The 21,454-nt window shown below is 43.1% G+C and overlaps 1 protein-coding gene across 19 annotated transcripts in view; it reads left to right on the top strand.

Moving 5' to 3' along the window:
- PDZD2 (PDZ domain containing 2) overlaps positions 1-21,454 on the top strand; it is a 216,348-nt gene that overhangs the window by 104,912 nt on the left and 89,982 nt on the right. For 18 of the 19 annotated variants that reach the window (XM_055555293.1, XM_055555297.1, XM_055555296.1 and 15 more), the window contains 2 exons: positions 9,324-9,825; positions 20,286-20,428. In XM_055555293.1, the coding sequence (XP_055411268.1) occupies positions 9,370-9,825; positions 20,286-20,428 (599 nt within the window). In that variant the 5' untranslated portion in view covers positions 9,324-9,369. Of the gene's footprint in view, positions 1-9,323; positions 9,826-20,285; positions 20,429-21,454 lie in introns of those variants that run through there. The other variant, XM_055555303.1, reaches the window with a different exon arrangement.

The raw sequence follows: 21,454 nt of genomic DNA, 5'->3' as shown, positions 1-21,454 counted from the left end.
CACACCAGGCTTCCCTGTCCTTCACTGTCTCCTGGAGTTTGCTCAAACTCATGTCTATTGAGTCAGTGATGCTGTCTAACCATCTCATCCTCTGCTGCCCTCTTCTCCTTTTGCCTTCAATCTTGCCCAGCATCAGGGTCTTATTTCCAATAAAAGTCAGCTCTTTGCATCAGGTGGCCAAAGTACTGGAGCTTCAGCATCAGTCCTTCTAATGAATTCCCTTGCCATTACTGATTTGCAAATTAGGACATGAGGTAGCTCTTGACTGGCAGACTGGTAGAGAATACAAAGAGTGACAAATGGTTCTCTGAGACGCTTCTAGTGTTTTAAATTAAGGGATTAACTTGTTATACCCCTTGCCAGAGGCAAGATTGGAAGCACATACAAAACATTTCAATGTGCTTTTGATTCAGCAAGAACTCTGGCCTCAGAAAGTCCACCTAAAGGAGTTTATCTTCAGGAGACTTTAAATATCATTGGTACTCTGATGCCTCCCAATTTTTTGTTGCCAGTTCAGTCCTCTGCTCCAGCATCTAGATTCAGATGTCCAGCCACCCACCCAGCAGCCACACCAGCCTCTCAAACAACATGTTCAGAATGGAACTCTAGACTAGACCTGGGCACCAAAATAGGTCAGATGGCCCCAAGCCACAGAAAGCTACTCTGCCAGCCTCAGGTGGTGACAGCTCCGTGCCCCTGGTTGCTCAAGCCAAACACCGACACCATCCTTGACTTCTTCCTCTCACACCCTGTATCAGACCCAAAAGCAGACTGCTGACTCTACCTTCAAAACTGATCTTGATTTTGACCACTTCAAACCACCCCTACTGTTATTCTGCACTGAGCCAGCTTCTCTGCCACAGTTAACTGAATATCTGGTCTCACTCCTACCCTTGCTCTACCAGTAGTCCACTCTCAACACAGGAACAAAGCCTTCGTTTTAAAACATAGTACATATCACATGATTCCTCTCCTCAGAGTTGAACTGCTTCTCATTTTTTTTAAGAACCTTCTCTTTCTTTTCTTTTTTAATTTATTTGTTTGGTTTTTGGCTATGCTGCGCCTTTGTTGCTGTGCGGTGCTTTTCTCCAGTTGCAGTGCACAGGGTCCTATTGCTGTGGCTTCTCTTGAAGAGCGCGGGCTCCAGGGCCCTTAGCTTTAGTCATCGTGGTTCCTGGGCTCTCTAGCACAGGGTCAGTAATTGTGGCACACAGGCTTAGTTGCTCCAGATCTTCCCAGATAAGGGATCGAACCCCTGTCTCCTGCATTGGCAGGCGGATTCTTGACCACCGAGCCACTTGGGAAGCCCCCACTCCCCATTCTGTACAAAAGTCTTGACAAGAGTCTTGCAGAAACTGGTCCTGGTATCTCCCCTACCTAGTCCCCCGTTACTCGCCTCCTTGCCCACTCCTCGCTGTTCTCACATGCACCAGGCACATTTCCAGTTTAGCCCTTTTACACTGGCTCTTCCCTCTGTCTGGAACGTTCTTCTCCCAGGCAGCTGCGCGGCCAACTCTTTCATCTTATTCAAGTATGTTGCTCAATGCGCTTAAAATTTCAGTCCACCTCTTTCAGCTCCTGGCATGCTCAGTCCTCTTTATCCTGTTCAATATGTTCTATTTTCCATAGCATGTCTCACCTTCTAACATACTACTCAATATTTATTTGGATGAATATTTAAATAGGTCTGTTGTTTGTCTCTGCCTCTGCTAAACTGTGAGCTCCACAAAGATGGACATCAGTTTTTTCACCGCTATACCCCCATCAAATGCCTAAACTAGTGCCTGGCATACAGTAGGCGTTCAATAACTATTGGTTGAGTGAGTGAATGAATGAATAGATTTGTAATGCTCAAGTAGTAATTCAGTATGCAGAAAAAGTAGTGTATGTCATGAGGAAAAAAGAAGTGAAAGGAGTTCCCATGTGTGCTGTCTAAACTCATCGATTCCCTCATGAGGTGAAATTGACTCATTCATGTACAGCAAAGTCTGACTTCACCTGCATGCCCTCCCCACCCCCCCACCCCCAGGGAAAATGTGACCAACATCATCAGGATGAGTTAGCAAAGTTGTGTGGATGGAGTTCTAATTTGATTTTGTATAGACTGCACATTGATCTCATATAGTCATAAGAAACTCTAATTCACTCATAGTAATTGAAGAAAGAAATGCAGTCATTTGCAAATAGAAGCCTGGAGGGTCTGTTTTGTGGGGCAGTTTCTCTGCAGTATGTTTTATAAGGTCAGTTCTTATTGTTGATCACGTGTTTTCTACTTATCTTCTGAATTTCTGGTTCCCAAAGGTGTATGAGTGCTTTTAAAATTGCTTTTATTGATTCATGCAGACAGTGAGGTACAAGAAAACCTTGGAGGAAAGCTGAAACTTCATGTAAACTTACTACAAAATGAATGCAAAGACCATGCTTCTAGGTCTTTCCTGTGAGAGCTGTATTGGACTAGAAGGTATGGAGTGTGTCCTGGTGTAGAGATACTCTGCTGTGAGAGTGGTGAATTTAAATCAATCTTGTTAGTTTGAGATGTGAATTTTCAAAATAAATACGAAAAATCAATGATACCTTCTTGCGTGGGAATTGAAAAAAAAATTTTTTTCAGGGATCGTATGATTTAGCTGCTTTTTATTGATTATTCAAGGTTTTTTTTTTTTAATGTGGACCATTTTAAAGTCCTTATTGAATTTGTTACAATATAGCTTTTGTTTTATGTTTTGGCATTTTGGTTGCGAGTTATATGGAATCTTAGTTCCCTAACCAGGGATCAAACCCCTACCCCTCCTCATTGGAAAGCAAAGTCTTAACCACTAGACCGAGGAGGAAATCCCTGATACACTGACTTTAATCAGTATTTGTGAACTCAGAGGCTCAAACACCCACTTTCTTTATGACTCCTCTTAGAATAATACCACCTCTTTGATTCTACCTGAAAGATTTATTTTCAATATTGTTTTGATGTAAGATGCGTATTGATTTTTATTTCTTAGTCACTGGTGTGAAGACTCATATCACTGAGCTCCTTGGATAAGATTGGGGAACAATCAGTTATGAACTGAGTCGGCATATTCTTCTGCTACATGTCAAGAATTATGATTTTTATCTGACTAGTAAGCTAACCAGTTAGCCTGCCACAGTTTCCTGGGTGCTGCCGGCAGAAGATAGGAGAGCCCTGGATCAGGAATGAAAGACAGTTTATCATTCATACAAAGAGCAGTAGCCAGAGGATCAGCATACTTGCTCCTCTTCCCCACATCCCAATTCCCCTAGAGCACCGTGGACCTCTGTCCTCATATGTAGATGCTATGGCTTAAATTTCACTCCTGTGGTGGTTACAGGTTTGGCAGCTGATAATTTGGTTTGGGTTTGAATGAATAATATTGTATCATAGGTCAGAAAAAAAATTTTTGTCAAGTATCTATTCTGATTCTTCACTTTCAACCTGTGTTTGCCAATCCAAATTTTATGATTAAAAAAAACTTATAAACAAGGACTTCTCTGGTGGTCCAGTGGTCAAGACACTGCAATTCCAAATCAGGGGGGCACAGGTTCGATCCCTGGTCAGGGAACCAGGATCCCACATGCTGTGCAGAGAGGCATAAATAAATAAAAAATGTAATTAATCATTTAAATTAATAATAATAAACACATATTTTATCATAAAGAAAACGTGTTCATTTATGCATATTCTTCAGATAAGAGAGAGAAGGGGAGAGTCACTGAAGCCAGGCATTTGTGCTGAAGAGAGAAGGTGAGAATGAGTAAAACTTGGCTTCCCCAGTTAGCTCCGCCACCCAGCAGTTGGAATACAGTGTTCTGGTTACTTTTACGCTAAGCCCAGACCCTGTTCTATTTTCAGCTCTGCTTTGGTGCCCAATCCCATCTTCCTCCATCTGCTCAGAGCTCCCTTTCCCCTCCATGAACTAGCAAGGAAGCACGTTGAGTTCTCTCCAGAAAGGGCCTTGGGAGTGCATCAAAGGGATCAGTACCTCTTCCCAGCATGATATTCAGACCCCAAATTCTGCCTTCAGGGTCCCCCAAAGAAAGTTCAGCTCTTTCTAGGAAGGGCTGTGGAATCTGGGAAAAGTGTGCCCCAAATTCAAGGTAGCTGGAGGGCTACACCTGAGAAAGAATGCTGATGGGGACCCTGGTTCCTAACTGACTCCAGGAAGTGATGTTTCTCATCTTCCCTTCCCCTCTTGGAGAGCTGTCCAAACTTGCCTCCCTCTGCTTCCTAGCCAAGACTTCACTGGGAAATCAATCTCTCTGTATTTAACACTTCCTCTCAGCCCATTGTTCTCTGGGTACCTACAGATTTATAACCTCAGACAGCCCTCTGGAATAATTAGGCTTAGCAGGTTTTCAAAGGACCACAACCAGCTTTCCAGCCTCCTGTTACTCCTTAGGCGAGAGGTGAGAGGTTGGTGCTGTGTGTTAGACAGGGTGGATCTTTGCAGCTATTTTCACTGTGGAAATCTCAGACGCTGATAGAATAACTTGTCTATAAACATCTCCTTGCAGTCGGTGTTTAGTCTCCTGCTTTCTGTACTGGAGACCTGACATACTTAGATGAAGCAAGAATATGTGGTTTGGTGAAAAGTTCCAGAATCCTTTTATGTGTTCTTTGAGTTATACAGACCATTGTAGTACAGGCCAGGGCCCTGCGATGAAGATCCAAGTTCCTCTGAGTTACACGCACATGTGCACAAGTTCAGCCTGGCGGCAGACTTCTGTAGTCTTAACGCTATGTACCAGACATCAGTGATCAGTGGCTGGAGGCCCAAGATGATTTCCAGGGGCACCTGGAGATCGTAGCTTCCAAGAGCTTTGGCAAAACAGTCTCAAATATCAAAACTGTACAGCTTCCTCTGGCCTTCTTTTGATAGAATCAGGGCATGAGTTAGTGATGGGTGTCTTTGGCCTTCCAGCATCTCACCTGTCTTTGCCCCTCTTATCTCCTGCCCATATCCATCTTGATCTTCAAACTCCAGGAAGCTTTATCCCTTTAGCTCCTCCAAGCATCTAGTCTCACCTGCCAACCGCTTCTCAGGCTCCCACTCCTGCAGAGCCCAGACTTTAGAATTATGACAGCATTAAGAAACAGAGGAGGTACTCAAAGTTTCATTTGGATAAAGCACTTTTTGAGGGAAAGGGAGAGGAAGGGATCTAGTCAGACAAGTTCTAGGCTAGAACTCAGTCCCTCATTTCTGGCCTTTTCTCTTTGTCTTAAGGCCAGCCTGGGATGGTCAAAATAAAATAAATTTTAAGTGAATTGAATGAATAATTTTACATACCAGAGGACAGTTTCAGATTTTTTGAATAAGTCAAAAAATAATCATATGGTATAGAGAAGCTACCATATGGTAGAAGACTAATTTTACCTGTTGTTAATGACGAGGAGACCTTCTATTTTTCTAAGTCACGTGATTGTATTTTGTGTCTGGTTTCTCTAATGTTGACTTTGAAGTTTACAGATTCTAATGGTGGGTATAAATTCTACTGAACAGAAAGGGGATTTGGAAGTATGAATTAGCCAGGCAGGTGTGGGAAAAGTTAGGCAAGTCATTTGAATACTTGATGGAGAGGGGATGCGGTGGCATTACCTTTAAGGTGATTCAGAGAATTGTAAGAAAATTGCCCACTGCCTACGAGTCTCTTTTTCACTAACTTGCTACAGTGTCCGTAATTCATGCATTACAGTTTGCCTTCAGGATGACCTTAGAAAATGCAGTGTCCAGGAAGGAATAAAGTAACCTGTCATATAGTTCCCTGAAGGTGTCAGGGTCTTATTTATTGTTAGGAAGCCAGGAAAGGACTGGGAGATGGTGCCAAACTAAGGATAAACTCCTTTTGCTTTGTAATTCTGCTGAATGTGGATCCTACACAAGGAATAAAATAGTATCAGCCTTGGAAAAGTCTAAGGTTCTTGGAGTGCCTGTGAGAGCAGAGATGGGAAAGATATTCAAAATCTTATACTCTGAATCAGTGGACCAGCCTTCTTGGTACTGAGTAGAAGGTCTCTGTGGATAATCCATCAAGTTGTTCAGAGTTGTAATACAAAAAGTAGAGTCTCAAAAGCAATTTGATAGAAATTGCCTCTCCCAGTGAAATCTTTTTCACATTGATGGTAAATGTCCTGGAGGCCTACGACGACTTAGACATAAAGGGACTGTTTTCTGTTTTTCTAGGTTTTTCTTTTATACTTGACGCTGGGCTAGCTTGCTCTCCTACTCCTGGAACTCTTGCCAGGAAACCAGCAGTCACAGTTAGAACGTGAAAGCAACTTGATAGATGATCCGTTTTAACACCTTCACTTTGCAGATGAGGAAGCTGAAGCCCAGGGATGGTACTGATTTAAGAAGCAGAACTGCACAGAGCATGTGCACGGTTGGGAAGCAGACAGACCTGGGTCTACCAGTTGGCAGTTGTGTGAACTTGTGCAACTTAGTTAATATTTTCGAGCCTTGATTTCTTCTGAGAGTTCTTAAGGAGCATCCACTCAAAGAAAAAATTCAAAACTTGGCCGATATTATTATATTTGCTATTAGTTTTTTTAAAAATTGAGAGGTAATTCACACGACATAAAATTCACCATTTTAAAATGTACGATTTAGTGGGTTATATTCACCATAAATGTTGTGCAGTTATCACCAGTCTAATTCTAGAACATTTTCATCACCTCCCTACAAAAAACCTGTACCTATTAGTTCAGTTCAGTCACTCAGTCGTGTCCGACTCTTTGCGACTCCAATAAATCGCAGCACGCCAGGCCTCCCTGTCCATTACCAACTCCCGGAGTTCACTCACACTCACATCCATCGAGTCAGTGATGCCATCCAGCCATCTCATCCTCTGTTGTCCCCTTCTCCTCCTGCCCCCAATCCCTCCCAGCATCAGAGTCTTTTCCAATGACTCAACTCTTCGCATGAGGTGGCCAAAGTACTGGAGTTTGAGCTTCAGTATCATTCCTTCCAAAGAAATCCCAGAGCTGATCGTCAGAATGGACTGGTTGGATCTCCTTGCAGTCCAAGGGACTGTCAAGAGTCTTCTCCAACACCACAGTTCAAAGGCATCAATTCTTCAGCTCTCAGCCTTCTTCACAGTCCAACTCTCACATCTATACATGACCACAGGAAAAACCATAGCCTTGACTAGACAGACCTTTGTTGGAAATCCTTATAGCCTGCGAATTACTCTTATGATTTTATACCTTTCAAAGATTTTATCCAGTATGAAAAAAAGTACACAATTCAAAAAATGAAATCTAAACATTGTAGAAAAATGGTGCTGGAACCAGGGTTCATTTTCTAGACCCTAGAAAGGTCTAGAAATGTGTTTCATCTAGAAATGCCTAGAAATACCTTTCACCTTACTGTGTTTCATGGAACAGCTTGGGGTCTGTACAGGATCTTAAATCTACCTGATTTTTATGTGTAAGTTCATTGCCACGGTTTACAGCCCAGGATCTAAGAAGGTTTTTTACTAGCTTTGGCTGATATTTGAGGACTCTTCTCTCTCGTTCATTTTACTTAAAGGCAAAAATTCAGAATTGTTGTCTTCTTTGGTTAGACAGTCACTGTCGTTGCAATACCCTGACCTTTATGTACGGGAAATATATGCCTTTGGCTCAGAACTTACTACATTTCAAACATGGCAGGTCATCTCTCCTTATGGCCTGGTCCTTTTCTCACACGCCGACTGCCACAGCTTTCAGGTCTGGTATTTAGACACGGAGGGAGAGAGGCTGGTTTGGTATACTGGAAATTTTCTCTGTTTTCTACTAATTGAAAATGGAGGCACCATAGCCCCAGGCATTCTCTTTGTGGGGCATGAAAAAGGGAAGCAGGTCTGACTTGTTAAGGATTTAGTTGTTGACATTCTTTGCTTGGGAGCCAGTGATGTGTAGAATGTGGCAAGATTCCAGTGGTTGAAGGCATTTCCCTGGGTTCATCTAGGGTTTGTGCTGCCTTATCTTTAGTGGCATGAGTGGGGGATCCAGCCCAGCCTGGCTTGCTGACTTTGAGCAAGTGTTTTCTTTAGTGAAACTTTAATGATCTGGTCCTGGATGCTGCCAAGTACTCCTCTCACTTGATATTTTACTGTTACTCTCTAAGATCTGAAGGAGTCATTGTATTTCAGGCTTCACATGCATTAGCTCATATGATTTCCTGCTTCTAAATGTTTGATGGTCCTCAGGCACATGTGAAAACCATTGAGCCTGGCCCTTGTCTTCCTCAAGCTTAACACCCCTCCTTCCACCCACCGTTCCTGGTTGCCATGGTTTCCAGCAGCCATGTTCATCCTGGTTGCCCTGTGTCTGCATGTTTTCCATTTTGTTAGTATTCCTCTTCATGTGATGCCCAGACTGGAAGTCAGACTTCACGTGTTCTATGAACAGCCAAACTGGAACCAATACCAAGAAATGAACCTGGTCCTCATTTCATGCCACACACATTGGCTGGTGCTTCTCTATTGGCTGCATCTTAATACAGCCCCTCCACCCTGCCCAACTCAGGATCTTTTTTTTCATCTTAACTCATGTGAGGCAGAGTTCCTCTTGTGCTGGTTGTTTTGTTTTGTTTTGTTTTGTTGTTGTTTTTTTTTTTTTTTTTTGCCTCAGTTTGACTCTCCAATCTGTGGCTTTTTTTATTTTATTGGAATATAGTTGATATACAATATTGTGTTGATTTCTGCTGTACATCAAAGTGACTCCGTTATAATATGTATATATTCTTTTTCATACTCTTTTCCATTATGGTTTATCATAGGATATTCACTATCATTCCCTATGCTATACAGTAGGACCTTGTTGCTTTTATGTTCTGTATATAATAGTTTGTATCATGCAGTTGATTTTTTGATCCCAAGGGCAGAACTATACATTCCCCCCGAGTCTGATTTTTACATTTCCCCTTGATACTGGCAGTGTTGTCCCATCAGAACAATATGAAAGGGAGGCTGACATCATTCTGATTCAACAAGTTGTTGAGCAAAATGAAGAATAATTTTAAAAAAAAAGTTTATTAGGATTGGCCCTGTTAATAGAATAATCCTTCTCTGAGTGTCTTCGTAGGGGACTTTCATGAATCATATTCACTTCATGATGGTTTTTTGGTTTCTTTGGGGGTTATTTCTAGCATCAACAATTCAATAGATTGAATGGAGTGTGGAGCCTGTTTAAGAAGCTTTGTGCCTTGATCACCCTGCCAGGCTTTTAGTCACGTGGGTTCCGTGTGGGCCACGGATGCGTCGATCCACTGCATTGTTTGCAGAGGATGTTTGGAGGGTTTTAACCGGCCCCTCTCTTTCCCTTGCAGTTACCTGGCTGAGCAGTGCTGGAATGGCGGCTTCATCTACCTGATCATGCTACGCCGCTTCAAGCACCAAGTCCATTCTCCTTATAACGGCAACAGTAGCAACAGCTCCGAACCAGGAGAGACACCTACCTTGGAGCTGGGGGACCGAACGGTGAAGAAAGGGAAGAGAGCAAGAAAGTTTGGGGTCATTGCCAGGCCTTCTACCCACAAAGCCACTGAAGAATCCAAGAGCAGCACCGGCTGTGAGTTGGACCACGACCCCGTGCCTGAGCTGGACAATGGCCTAGACCCTGAACTGGGAAACGGTCATGCTTTTGAACTAGAAAATGGCCCGGATTTGCTCAAGGAGGTGGCTGGATCCCATCTAGATAGGTCGGAATTGGACAGAGGGACAGAGCCTAGAATTCCAAAGACAGATGCCCCTCTGCCCACAAGCAATGACAAACGCCGCTTCTCAAAATCTGGGAAGACGGACTTCCAGTCCAGCGACTGCCTGGCACGGGTAAGGTTTGCTTTGATGGTAGAACCTGAATTTTCCATGAAATATTGTTTGCAGTTGTGTTTACAGTTTAGAAAATACACCTGAAATGACCTTGCATTTGGATACCGAAAGATTTATTAAGATAAATGATCAGAGGACATGATAATAACAACAACAAAATCCAAGTTATTTTATCCCACTTAAATAAAGAGCTAGTCAGTGATCCTAAGTGGAAAATTCAAGCCTTCTGTGGTATCATTTGAGTCGTATGAGGCCCAGATAAAGGACTTGAACTGTATCATCATTTATCACTGCTGTCACGGGTGGAGTTGTCGCTGCAGAGCCAAGAATTCCTGGTGGCTGCTGATAGCATAAATATCCAAGCCTCAGTATTACACAGGAAGGATGTCCAACCTGCAGGGAAGCGTCTGCTTTTATTTTTAACACATCAAAACAAGTGACATTTTTAGGGGATTGTGTTACTATATTGCTAAATTCCAGTGAAGTCTGGAAACTTCCTAGAAATCTCTGAAACTGGTATCCAGCTGTGAGGGTCGGAGCTGGTCTTACCTAAAAGCAAAGCAGGTGTGGTCTATTCTGAATGGTAGTAGACACACATCTAGCCTCAAATGGTCTCCCCCATTATAACCAATACCCTCTTGTTAAGTTACCTTCTGTAGGGTCAGCGTGCTCATTCCAAGAACCCTCTTGGCCAGGTGTGCCTCTTGGTTCCTAAACAAAGCAGTAACTAGTGAGATGGTTCCTGATTGGTTTCTTTTCTGACTCAGGAGATGCCCTCTAAGGATGAAAGAGGAAGTTAGAAAGATGGAAAATGGGCACAGAGGAAGTATCAAGTTCAGCTTTGCAGTCCGGAAAATGGTGCCGTAGGAGTGAATGTAATTTCTAGTAAGGCTAGTGCATGAATATTTCTGCAGCTGTAGCCTATCTGCGTAATGAGTTGAGAAGAATCAAAATAACACCTGTCTTAAGGGACTAGCTGTGTTCCTTCATTTGAAGATCTGGGTGACCTTCATAAAACCTTACACAGAGAAGGTGTATTTGTAGATGAAATGTACAAACCAGAAGAAAAAAAATGTTTCTAATAATGATTTTCTACCAATTTTATGCCCCTCTTCCCCAAAAGGATTAAAAACAATAAAAAGATTATAATATACACCTCTCTCCCAAATTAAGGGCAATAGAAATGTTATAGTATGTTCCTTATCAATGAATACTATATCTTGATATGATTTTTTTCTTCTGATGATCAGATTGTGAATATGCAGAAAGCCTAAAGTGAAAAAAGCAAGTTGGGCAATATTGGTTCGGTTTGAAGGTTTAAGGTACCAAAGGTTTAGGGTGGAATCTCATGTACAGTCCAAAGAAGTCCTTTGGGCTAGGACAAAGTGGGGATAATGGGATGATTTTCAAAGAAAAAAGTGCCACATTAAACTTTTAAGAGAGTACCATCCTCTGCTCATCCTAATTAAAAGCAGTAACCTAAAATTGGATTTCTGGATTAGAGTCTCTTAAGACTGCACATACCAGAGTTCCTTTGCCTGGTTTTTGCACTCAACATCAAATGTTCCAGAAAATACAAATGAAAGGTGAAAAAAAGCAAATCTTCATCTATTGTCTTGGAACCTTTTTTTTTTTTTTGACGCCCCATGCCTATATTAAAAGGAGAAACTTGCCGTCTGGAATTCTTCATAACTGTTCTAAATCTGCAGACTGATTATTGACCTTGGGTTGTACGTTTGGTCTTGAAAAGTCAGAATGGGCCCCACACCTTCTCAGGCATGAATATTTCAGTACCTTTTGCAAGCCCAGAAGTATCTTCATTAGATGCGTTTGCCTGGGATTGAAAATATTGACAAGAAGTGGATCTTCACAGCTTTCCTCCTCATCTTGGTGGCATCCAAACTGGGACCAATAGACCTTAACAGAAGGCTGCTTAGGTTCTTGGGATGGCTAGATGTGTGTTTTTATTTCAGGATGAGCCCAAGGTCACGCTAAAATGGAATTTCCAGAAAAACAAAAATTAGCTATTTACCTCTTAAGCCTTTGGGGGAAAATTCCACTCTATTTGAATAATGGGAGATTAGACATGTCGACGTTGTTCCGTTTCTGCTTTATTAATGATTTAATATATCTACAGAGACTTAATAAATTACAGACAAGGCTCATGATCATTCAGACCATTTTTATTTGTCAGCTACTTCTTTTTCATAGACTGTTATTTCTTACAGGAAAATAAATCCTCAGACTTTGTTTTTACATTTCTGTTCTCCCTTAATGGACCTATAGGAAATATTTCCACAAATATCTCCTTTTAAAGTATGGCTCATTTCTATAAAATATTAACACAGAATGATACACATACAAACAGATGAATTTTTAAAAATACAAAAGTTGGGCCCATCTTCAAAAGCCCAGGAATCTCTTAGGATATAGATATGCAATTTTAGAAATGAATTCAGACTTCCTTACTCTCTTGTCTAGTAAAGCTCATTACTCACCCAAGGTGACATGTACACTGTGTATTTTTATAATGCTGCATGGTAAAAATGAATGCAACCAAACTTAGTCACGTAACAATGAAAAAAATTTCAGTCAGGAGAGCTTATTGACAGCTGGCATGTGTGTCTGTGCATCCGTTTGCAGTCTTAGCCTGGTACCCAGAAATCCACCCTGTGCTGTGCCAGACCTCTTTCCTGTAAGTGGTTCAGCAGAGACCTCAAAAAGGCTGCCAGAGCTCTAAATCTGCAGGAAAGTGTGTGAAACTCAGGAGGAGAGTCAACACTGAGGACATCTCCTGGGTGGTCCCTGATGTTTGCATCTGGCAGAGGCAGCGGGAGAATGGTCCTCTTCTAGGAAGACCCCACAGTCATGGGGTGAACATACATATTTCACATGGTAATGTCTCTAAGTTCACATCTGCCTTCACCTCTCTTCGGAGCCCTCAGCTTTTTCCAGCCATCTTCAGGATGTCTCCAATTCTGATATTTCACATCATGCCTGAAACTGGATGTATGGCTTTCCCGCACCACCAAGCCCATTCTAACATTTCAGGTCTTACCATCCACAGAGTTGCCTGAGCCAGAAACCTGCGATTCAGCTAGTGACCACTTGCCCTGGATTGTGCAGAACTTTCCTGGTTTTTCACTGGCAATTCCATATCCTGGGAAACACCTTCACCCAGCCAGATTGGGACAGTTGGCATTGTGGAGTTAGCTGGAATGCTGCCTTTTCTCAAAGAAGAAAATGGAAACCCACTCCAGTTTCTTGCCTGGGAAACCCCATAGACAGAGGAGCCTGGTGGGCCATTGTCCATAGGGTCACAAAGAGTTGGACACGACTTAACGACAACAACTGCCCTCTCCCTTACACCAAGTCCAGTCAGTCCCTGAATCTGGGCTGCTCCTGCTCCCTTGGGGATGTCCACCCTCTCCACTGCTCTGTGCCCCATCCTGCAGCTTTGGTTCAGGGCCAGGCTGCTGTCATTTCTCACCTGTGGTCACAGAAGTCTGCACTGCTCCCATTTTCATCCCATCATCAACTGTCCCATTGCAGTCAGAGGGACTTTTCCAAAGAGCACATCTTACCATGCACACTGCAGCTGAAACCATTAGGTGGTCCACTTGCCTTTGGGGTAATCCCTGAACACCTCAGCTTGACATAGCACATAAGGAAGGCCCTTCATCATCTGATTCTCACTGCTCTCTTTCTCCCTGATTTGGGCTGAATTCGTGTTTTCAAAATGCCATGCTCGCTCTTGTCTCTGAGCCTTTGCTCAGAGATATTTATAATGAAGGCACAGGAGAGCCCCAAGCCTGAGAGTGGGACACCAAGTTCCAGTAGATATTTATAATGAAGGCACAGGAGAGCCCCAAGCCTGAGAGATGGGACACCAAGTTCCAGCCCTGGTTCTTCCACCCCCAGCTCTGTGGCCTTCAGGCTGCCATGTCCTTTCTCTGAGCTTGTTTTCTTACCTCCAAGCTGAGCTTTTTGGTCTGACGGAGGACTTTCAACTCTGACATTATGATCACATGTTTCTTCATTTCTTACTGATCATTCTAAGTAAGAAGGGATAAGCAAACAATCTCAAAAATAAATTTTCAGTTGAAGCCATAGCATTTACTGCAGTGAAATTCGGGTTGGATGATGTGTCTTCTTACATTTGGGGCAAAGATGCTGTTGTAACGTTTTGTTCTGGGTTCCGGCGGATGAGGTCATTTAAATGCTGCTGCAGCAACTCCCTTTAATATACTACCCCTGTTTTTGGTAAATAAATCCCTCTGTTTGCCTTCGTGGAGAGACGCATGTGTGAGCTCACACAGTAATTGGCGGTTTATAGGAAAGGGTAGCACTCCAACATTAATACAGACGTCCATAGCATCCAATTTTGCGTGGTTTGGCTTTTTCTCAACAGACTGACAAAGTCTCATTGCCCTTTCAGCCAACGTAGAAGGAAGCAAAAGCCCAAGCCATCTGTCTAGACAGGGTCTGCTTCAGAACTCTGTCATCTCGACAACTGGATCTGTGTTCACACTCTGAACACTGGCAAACGTGCAGGTCTCCCATCTTGGCGAACTTCTTAATGTCAGTCTTGATAACTTTGAAGACCCCTAAGATTATGGTAAACATTCTCTGTTTGTTCATTCAGTGACATTTATGCAGTATTGTGATGTGCTAGGCACTTTTCTAGCTGCTGGAAAATCCACTGGTAAATGAGAGACAAGGTTCCTATCTTATGGCATTTATCACAAATAAGGGGCCACAAGCAATAAATAGATAAAAAAAACCCAGAGTGTTAGATGCTGACCACAAGTACAATAAATGAAATAAAACAGAGTGAAGTAAAAGATGTCCCAGCAGTGACATGGGTGGGGGCCCAGTTGATATTGGGTGTCAGCGAAGACCTTATTAAAGAGGCCATGTTTCAGCTGAAGACTGTCAGGAGGCGAGCAGCCCTGCAGAATCTGGGGGCAGAATGTTTCTGGTGAGAAACTAACATCTGAAGGTGCCATAAGACAGGAATGATAGAATATTCTGGTAGCAGAGACTGCAGCATAGTGAGTGATAGGGAGAGGACTAGGAGGTGATGTGAAAGAGACAAGATTACAAAAGTTCGTGTTTACCATTGCAAAGAGTGTGGACCTTATTCTATATCTAGGGAGCTGTCAGAAGGTTTAAGTTAAATGCATCATGATGTTTTTCTTTAAAGTTTATCCTAAATGCGTAATGGAGAATAGTGGCTTGTGAGAGGTAAAACTTATAAATGGAGACCAGATTGGAGACTATGATAACCCAGGCTAAAAATGCTGGTGACTCATGAGGCTGGTAGCAGAGAAGAGGAGCAGGGGTGAGATGGATGTGGATCTGCTTTGCGAATAGAGCCTTCGAATCTCACTTATGATTTAAGTACAGGGAATAGAAGGATGAATCAAAGACAGTCCTTGGGTTTTTGGTTTGCATATCCTCTTAAGCTTGAACCGATGATGTTGCTGTTCCCCTCGAGATGACAAAGCCAGGAAGAGAAGAGACTCGACTGGTGTGTGTAGAAAATACCTAAGTGGAATTGTAAGAAGACAGTTGGCAATATACTTGATATTATTGTATTTAAGTTGGCCTGTTGGGTTTTGGCTAGTTCCAGCTTTAGACCAATACACTTTAGACACTGATTTTATTTTTAACTGAGCACTGCTTTCATCTGTAGGCAGCTAGATTTAATGAGACAGTTGCACAATTAAGACTGATAGCATCTGCCGCTTCCTGCTTCTGGCTTCCTTTGTGTTCCTCGGAACCCCTTCATTAGAAGATCAAGAAATGCCATGGTGAGGAGACGTGCATCATTTTCTTTGAATTCTCCCCTTTTAGTTCCTACTGTCTGTTACGGCAGGGGAATCATCTTATTGGATAAAAGTGAGAAAGGAGATCTGTTTCTGGACTAGTATAATTAGGGGCTTTATTATAGATTGGTCATTTCTGCCCTCTGAAGCTTTTTCAGATTTTTTTTTTGATGTGGACCGTTCTTTTTATTTTAAATTTTTAATTAATTTATTGTAATTGCTTTACAATATTGTGTTGGCCTGCACCATAGAACAATGCAAATGAGCCACAAGTACACATACGTCCCCTCCCTCCTGAACCTCCTCCCCACGCCCCCCCTTCCCAGCCCTCTTGGTTGCCGCAGAGCACTAGGTTGAGCTCTCTGTGCCCTGCAGCAGCTTCCCACTGGCTAGCTAGTTTACACATGATAGTACATACGTGTCTTCTCTCTCTACTCGTCCCACCCTCCCCCTCCTCCATGTGGCCAAAGTCTGTTTTTTATGTCTGCATCTTTCTTCCTGCCCTGCAAATAGGTTCATCAGTGCCATTTTTCTAGATTCCATATATATGCGTTAATATATGAAATTTGTTTTTCTCTTTCTGACTTTCTTCACTCTGTATAACAGGCTCTAGGTTCACTCACCTCACTAAAGCTGACTCAAATGTGTTCCTTTTTATGACTGAGTAATACTCCATTGTATATATGTACCAAAACTTCTTTTTCCATTCATCTGCCAGTGGACATGTGGGTTGCTTCTATGTCCTAGCTGTTGTAAATAGTGCTGCTATTAACATTGGGGTATATGTGTCTTTTTCATTTATGGTTTTCTCAGAGTATATGCCCAGTAGCAGGATTACTGGGTCATATGGTAGTTTTATTCCTTGTTTTTTTAAGGAATCTCCATACTGTTCTCCACAGTGGCTGTATCAATTTACATTCCCACCAAGAGTGCAAGAAGATTCCCTTTTTCTCCACACCCTCTCCAACATTTATTGTTTATAGATTTTTTGATGATGGCCATTCTGACTGGTGTGAATTGCTAACTCATTGTAGTTTTGATTTGCATTTGTCTAATAATGAGTGATGTTGAGTATCTTTTCTTGTTTTTGTTGGCCATCTGTATGTCTCTTTGGAGAAAAGTCTGTTTAGGTCTTCTTCCCACTTTTTGATTGGGTTGTTTGTTTTTCTAGTACTGAGCTGCCTGAGCTGCTTATGTGTTTTGGAGATTAAGCCTTTGTCAATTGTTTCACTTGCAATTATTTTTTCCCCATTCTGAGGGTTGTCTTTTCATCTTGTTTATAGTTAGCTTTTCTGTGCAAAAGCTTTTAAGTTTAATTAGGTCCCACTTGTTTATTTTTGTTTTTATTTCCATTGCTCTAAGAGGTAGGTCATAGAGAATCTTGCTGTGATTTATGTCAAGGAGTGTACTGCCTGTGTTTTCCTCTATGAGTTTTCTGGCCTTACATTTATGTCTTTAATCCATCTGAGTTCATTTTTGTGTATGGTGTTAGGAGGTGTTCTATTTTCATTCTATTATATGTAGCTGTTCAGTTTTCCCAGCACCACTTATTGAAGAGGCTATCTTTTCTCCACTGTATATTCCTGCCTCCTGTGGCCGTGGACCATTCTTAAAATCTTTATTGAATTTGTTACAATATTGCTTCAGTTTTATGCTTTGGTTTTTTGTCCAAGAGGCATGTTGGATCTTAGCTCCCCGACCAGGAATCAAACCCACATCTCCTGCATTGGAAGATGAAACCATAACCACTGGACCTTCAGGGAAGTCCCCCCTCTGAAGCCATTTATTTTAGATACGTGGTTTTGTTTTGTTTTTAACTAGTTGTGTGCATCTTGGGCCAGGGGTGTGGAGTGGGTTTGTGGGTGTTCTCCATGAATACTGTCTTTAACTCCTCTGTCAGGGTAAGCACTTAGGCCATCCTTTCCCCATGATCATAGTTTTGCATGTTCCTGGTCACAAGTCCTATTTCTAAAAGCATTTAAGAGTTAGAACTGTATCCAGTATTGTCACATCCTCTGTGAGCCATACCTAACGTCTTCCGTTTAGCCAAAGGAGGGTAGGATGGGAGAAAATGATGGTGTAATTAGTCATAGGGATGGATAGGTTTCTACTAATTTGGGCTAAAACTAAAGGGATTTTCTTGTATCTGGGCTCTAATAGTGGTCCCTGTTGTTCTTGGGAAAGAGTTCCACAGCTTTTCTGTACTGGGGAAGAGAGGAACACTGCCCCACATCTTCAGGACACCAGGAGCCATGGGTTATCTTCCAAGGGGGAAAAAAAAGTCAGGCCACCATCTGTGCTCATTTCTTACCTGCTCTGTGAGGCCCAGGGAAGCAGCCACAGGACTAGCCTGTGTGTAAATGCAGGATGCTCAGCACACCCCTGCATGTGTTCTCTTTGGTTTTCCACCTGGCATACAGTCTCATGTACTGGAAGTATTGAAAGTTGCTGTCTCGGGGTAATTCTCAAGGATGGCTTCTTGGAAGGAGTGAAGCTGTGAGAGACTCTGAAGGCAGGAAGGCTGTTCCTGAATGGGAAGGAAAGGTGTTCCAGAGGTCAGAGGCAACAAACCAAAACCCAGGGAGTCCAAAGTGAGACGATGGGATGATGTAGGGCTTGTTGACAAGTTCATGAACTACTGTGGTAAGCCAGTGACTTCTGAAGTTACATTTGGCCAGACAGGCTTCATGGGCTTGTGGTCAGTGGATGGAGGAGACAGCTGGCATCACCGTGTGTTGCTGGAATTGTGGGGGCCCCGTGAGCAGCCCTGGGCTTGGAAAAGAATAGGACCCAACAAGTCTCTGTCTGCTAATAATTTCCTTAGACATTCCTGTTGCTGCACATCAGTGACCATTCCACATCTGTTTTTTTTACTGTTGCATAAAGCTTCATTTTAGTTTCTGACAGTATGCACTTCAGATTTTCTAAATGCCTCACATTTTTTCTCTTGCAAACAGCTTGAATGGGCAGGTTGCCTATTTTGGGGGAGATGATTGCTTTGTCTGTATTGGGCCTTAGCAGTTCCATTGGACCTTCGTCGTGAATGGAGAAAGCAGATGGTTTTTACTCTATAAATTGAGGAATGCATTGGGACCCCTACCTATATACGTAGAGCTAAAAAGGACTTTGGGATGAGCCTAAAGTCAGACTCCCAGATAAACCACTTTGGAAGCTTTTGCTTTCATTTCTCTGAATAGCCAAGTGTCTGAGGGAACTCCGGTGTTTTGCAGTGGATGTATCTTTGTGTCCTTGGAATGGAATACAGAGTCAAAAGGAGAATGAACCAAGGCAGTTCAGAGGACTTAGAGACCTTTTTTTTGTTGTCTAGTCATTCAGTCACGTCCAACACTTTTGTGACCCCATAGACTGTAGCCCGCCAGGCTCCTCTGTCTGTGGGATTCTCCAGGCAAGAATACTGGAGTGGGTTGCCATTTCCTTCTCCAGGGGATCTTCCTGACCCAGGGACCGAACCCGCATCTCCTGCAAGTCTCCTGCATGGCAGGCAGATTCTTTACCACTGAGCCACCAGGGAAGCCCTAGAGACCTCTATTAGTTTTTTAAAATGATTGATTTAGGGAAATTCCTGGAAGTCCAGTGGTTAAGACTCCATGCTTCCAATGCTGGGGGTGTGGGTTCAATCCCTGGTCAGGGAACCAAGACCCCACACAGCCAAAAAATAAGTGAAATAGAAAGGGTAGATTTTTATAGTTGTAGCACTTTTTAATGTTTTTAAAGAGCGTATTGACCACTGTATGTTGGTAACAAGTACACCAGTGAATTTCCTATTTTGATTTCTCCAAGATCTCATTCACATGTTGTCAGGAAGTTTAAGATTCAATTCAGTGTGACGTTTTTAACATTTATGCATGTGTAAGTCACATATGGTTACTGATTAACATTTATTATGTATTTTACTAGATGTCAGGAGCATTGCTGCCTGCTTCCTGTCTCATTTAATCCTAACAACCAGACTTGGAAGTTTTAATAATAATCCCTACTTTAAAGGCAGGGATATTGAGGTTTTGAGGCCTCAATTTGATTTTCATAAGTACTAAGTGGTTGAGCTTGGCTCAAACTAGTTGATCGGATCCAACTAGAGTCTCCTGGCTCTGTCTTCCTTTCATCTCCCTTTATTAATTAGTAGGTGTAGTAAATAAAAGGAACCCAGACACAGCCAGTGTTTGCTCACATAGTGGTATCTGGGTTTCAGGCAGAAGAGCCTTACTTAACAGGATCCTGGTCAGGGAATTCACACATCACCTTTGCCGTGCTTTCCAAAGTCATCTCCACTGGCCCCAGGTGGCTCATTCAATGAAATTAAAATGAAATGAAACATTCAGTGTCTCCGTTGCCAGCAGCCACATTTCAGGCATTCGACAGCCACCTGTGGCTGGCGGCTCTCCTGTTAGATGATGCAGACACAGAACACTCCTGCCGTCATGAGAACTGGATTGGGCAGCACTGACTGCTGCCTGAGACTTTGGTCCAACCCGTAGAGTTTTCTCATCAGTGGCCTCTGCAGTGTCGGTCAGCAAGCGATGGGACTCGGCCAGACCTCCAGCTGCCCCTCCTGTGACAATGCTGCGTGTCTGTCCAGATGCTTCACGGTGTACTCACTTTTTTCCCAAGGAGGAAGTTGGCCGGATATGGAAGATGGAGCTGCTTAAAGAATCGGATGGGCTGGGAATTCAGGTTAGTGGAGGCCGAGGATCAAAGCGCTCACCTCACGCTATCGTTGTCACCCAAGTGAAGGAAGGCGGTGCCGCTCACAGGTGACTGGATAACTCTCCCCTTTCTCTGCTTCCTGGTCCTCCCCTCCCCTGCCCCTGGGTGCTGGGGGGGGGGGGGGTAGTCAAAGGCCTGGTGATTATAGCTTACAAGGAAGGTGGCTGGAGCATGGCAGGAAATCAGGCACAAGCAGTTCTAATTAAATACCCTTCTGAGCACAGGAAGTGGCCAATGGGTGGGGCCACTGCACGAAGGAGGGATTAGATTCCTTTCTAATCCATTCACTTTGAGTGTCAAGTGAATGTTATCCTGAGTCTGAGGATGCTGGTGACACGTGGTTCCTTATCCAGAGTGTACCACATGGTGGAACACCACATCCTTCACATGGTCACTGTGGCTGATGACTCGGGAAAGTGATGGGGTTCAAACGTGACCACAGTTCACCTGCCACATCATGGCTGTCAAGATTTGATACACATGTAAACACGTGTGTCTTGGTCATGCAGATGTGGAGGGAGAAAAATAAATGTGAGTTTTCTCCTTGTGACCTGAAAACCATTCACAGTCCAAAGCTACTTTTTTAACCTAAACAGTCATCTGAGGTAGGAAGATGGGTGGTGCTTAGGCAGAGCACGTCAAAGAAGAAGTCCATATTGAGTCAGAGGGAGGTAGCCGTCCCCAGATGGGAGGTATGCTCCTACTTTGTGGCTGATTGCTCCTGTATACATAGGGCATCTACTGTTTGCAAAGCACCATAGGGTGTATTTGTAGGTTGGATGCCCATCTGTATAGAATAAGTGGGTAAAGGTGGAATTTCACTGATGAGGGAGGTGATTCTGGTCTGGAATTAGTATTCAGCCCAGGTACCCTGATGCTGAAAGGGAAATGGCAAACCAGAGCAGTAATGGCCTGCCCAAGACCTCGGGGGCTCTCAAAAACATATCTCAGGCGAAGTTGAAGGAGTTGGTCTGAAGAATAGAATACCGAGGAGAGGACCAGTGCACAGATTATCAAGGTTTTCAACGCTCATCGGTCCCATAACTAGAAAATATGATCTGTCAGCCTGAGTA

This window comes from Bubalus kerabau, chromosome 18 (assembly GCF_029407905.1).
Source record: "Bubalus kerabau isolate K-KA32 ecotype Philippines breed swamp buffalo chromosome 18, PCC_UOA_SB_1v2, whole genome shotgun sequence".
NCBI lineage: Eukaryota > Metazoa > Chordata > Mammalia > Artiodactyla > Bovidae > Bubalus > Bubalus kerabau.
Note: the sequence above shows the minus strand (reverse complement) of the source record. Positions and strands in the feature narration are given on the sequence as shown.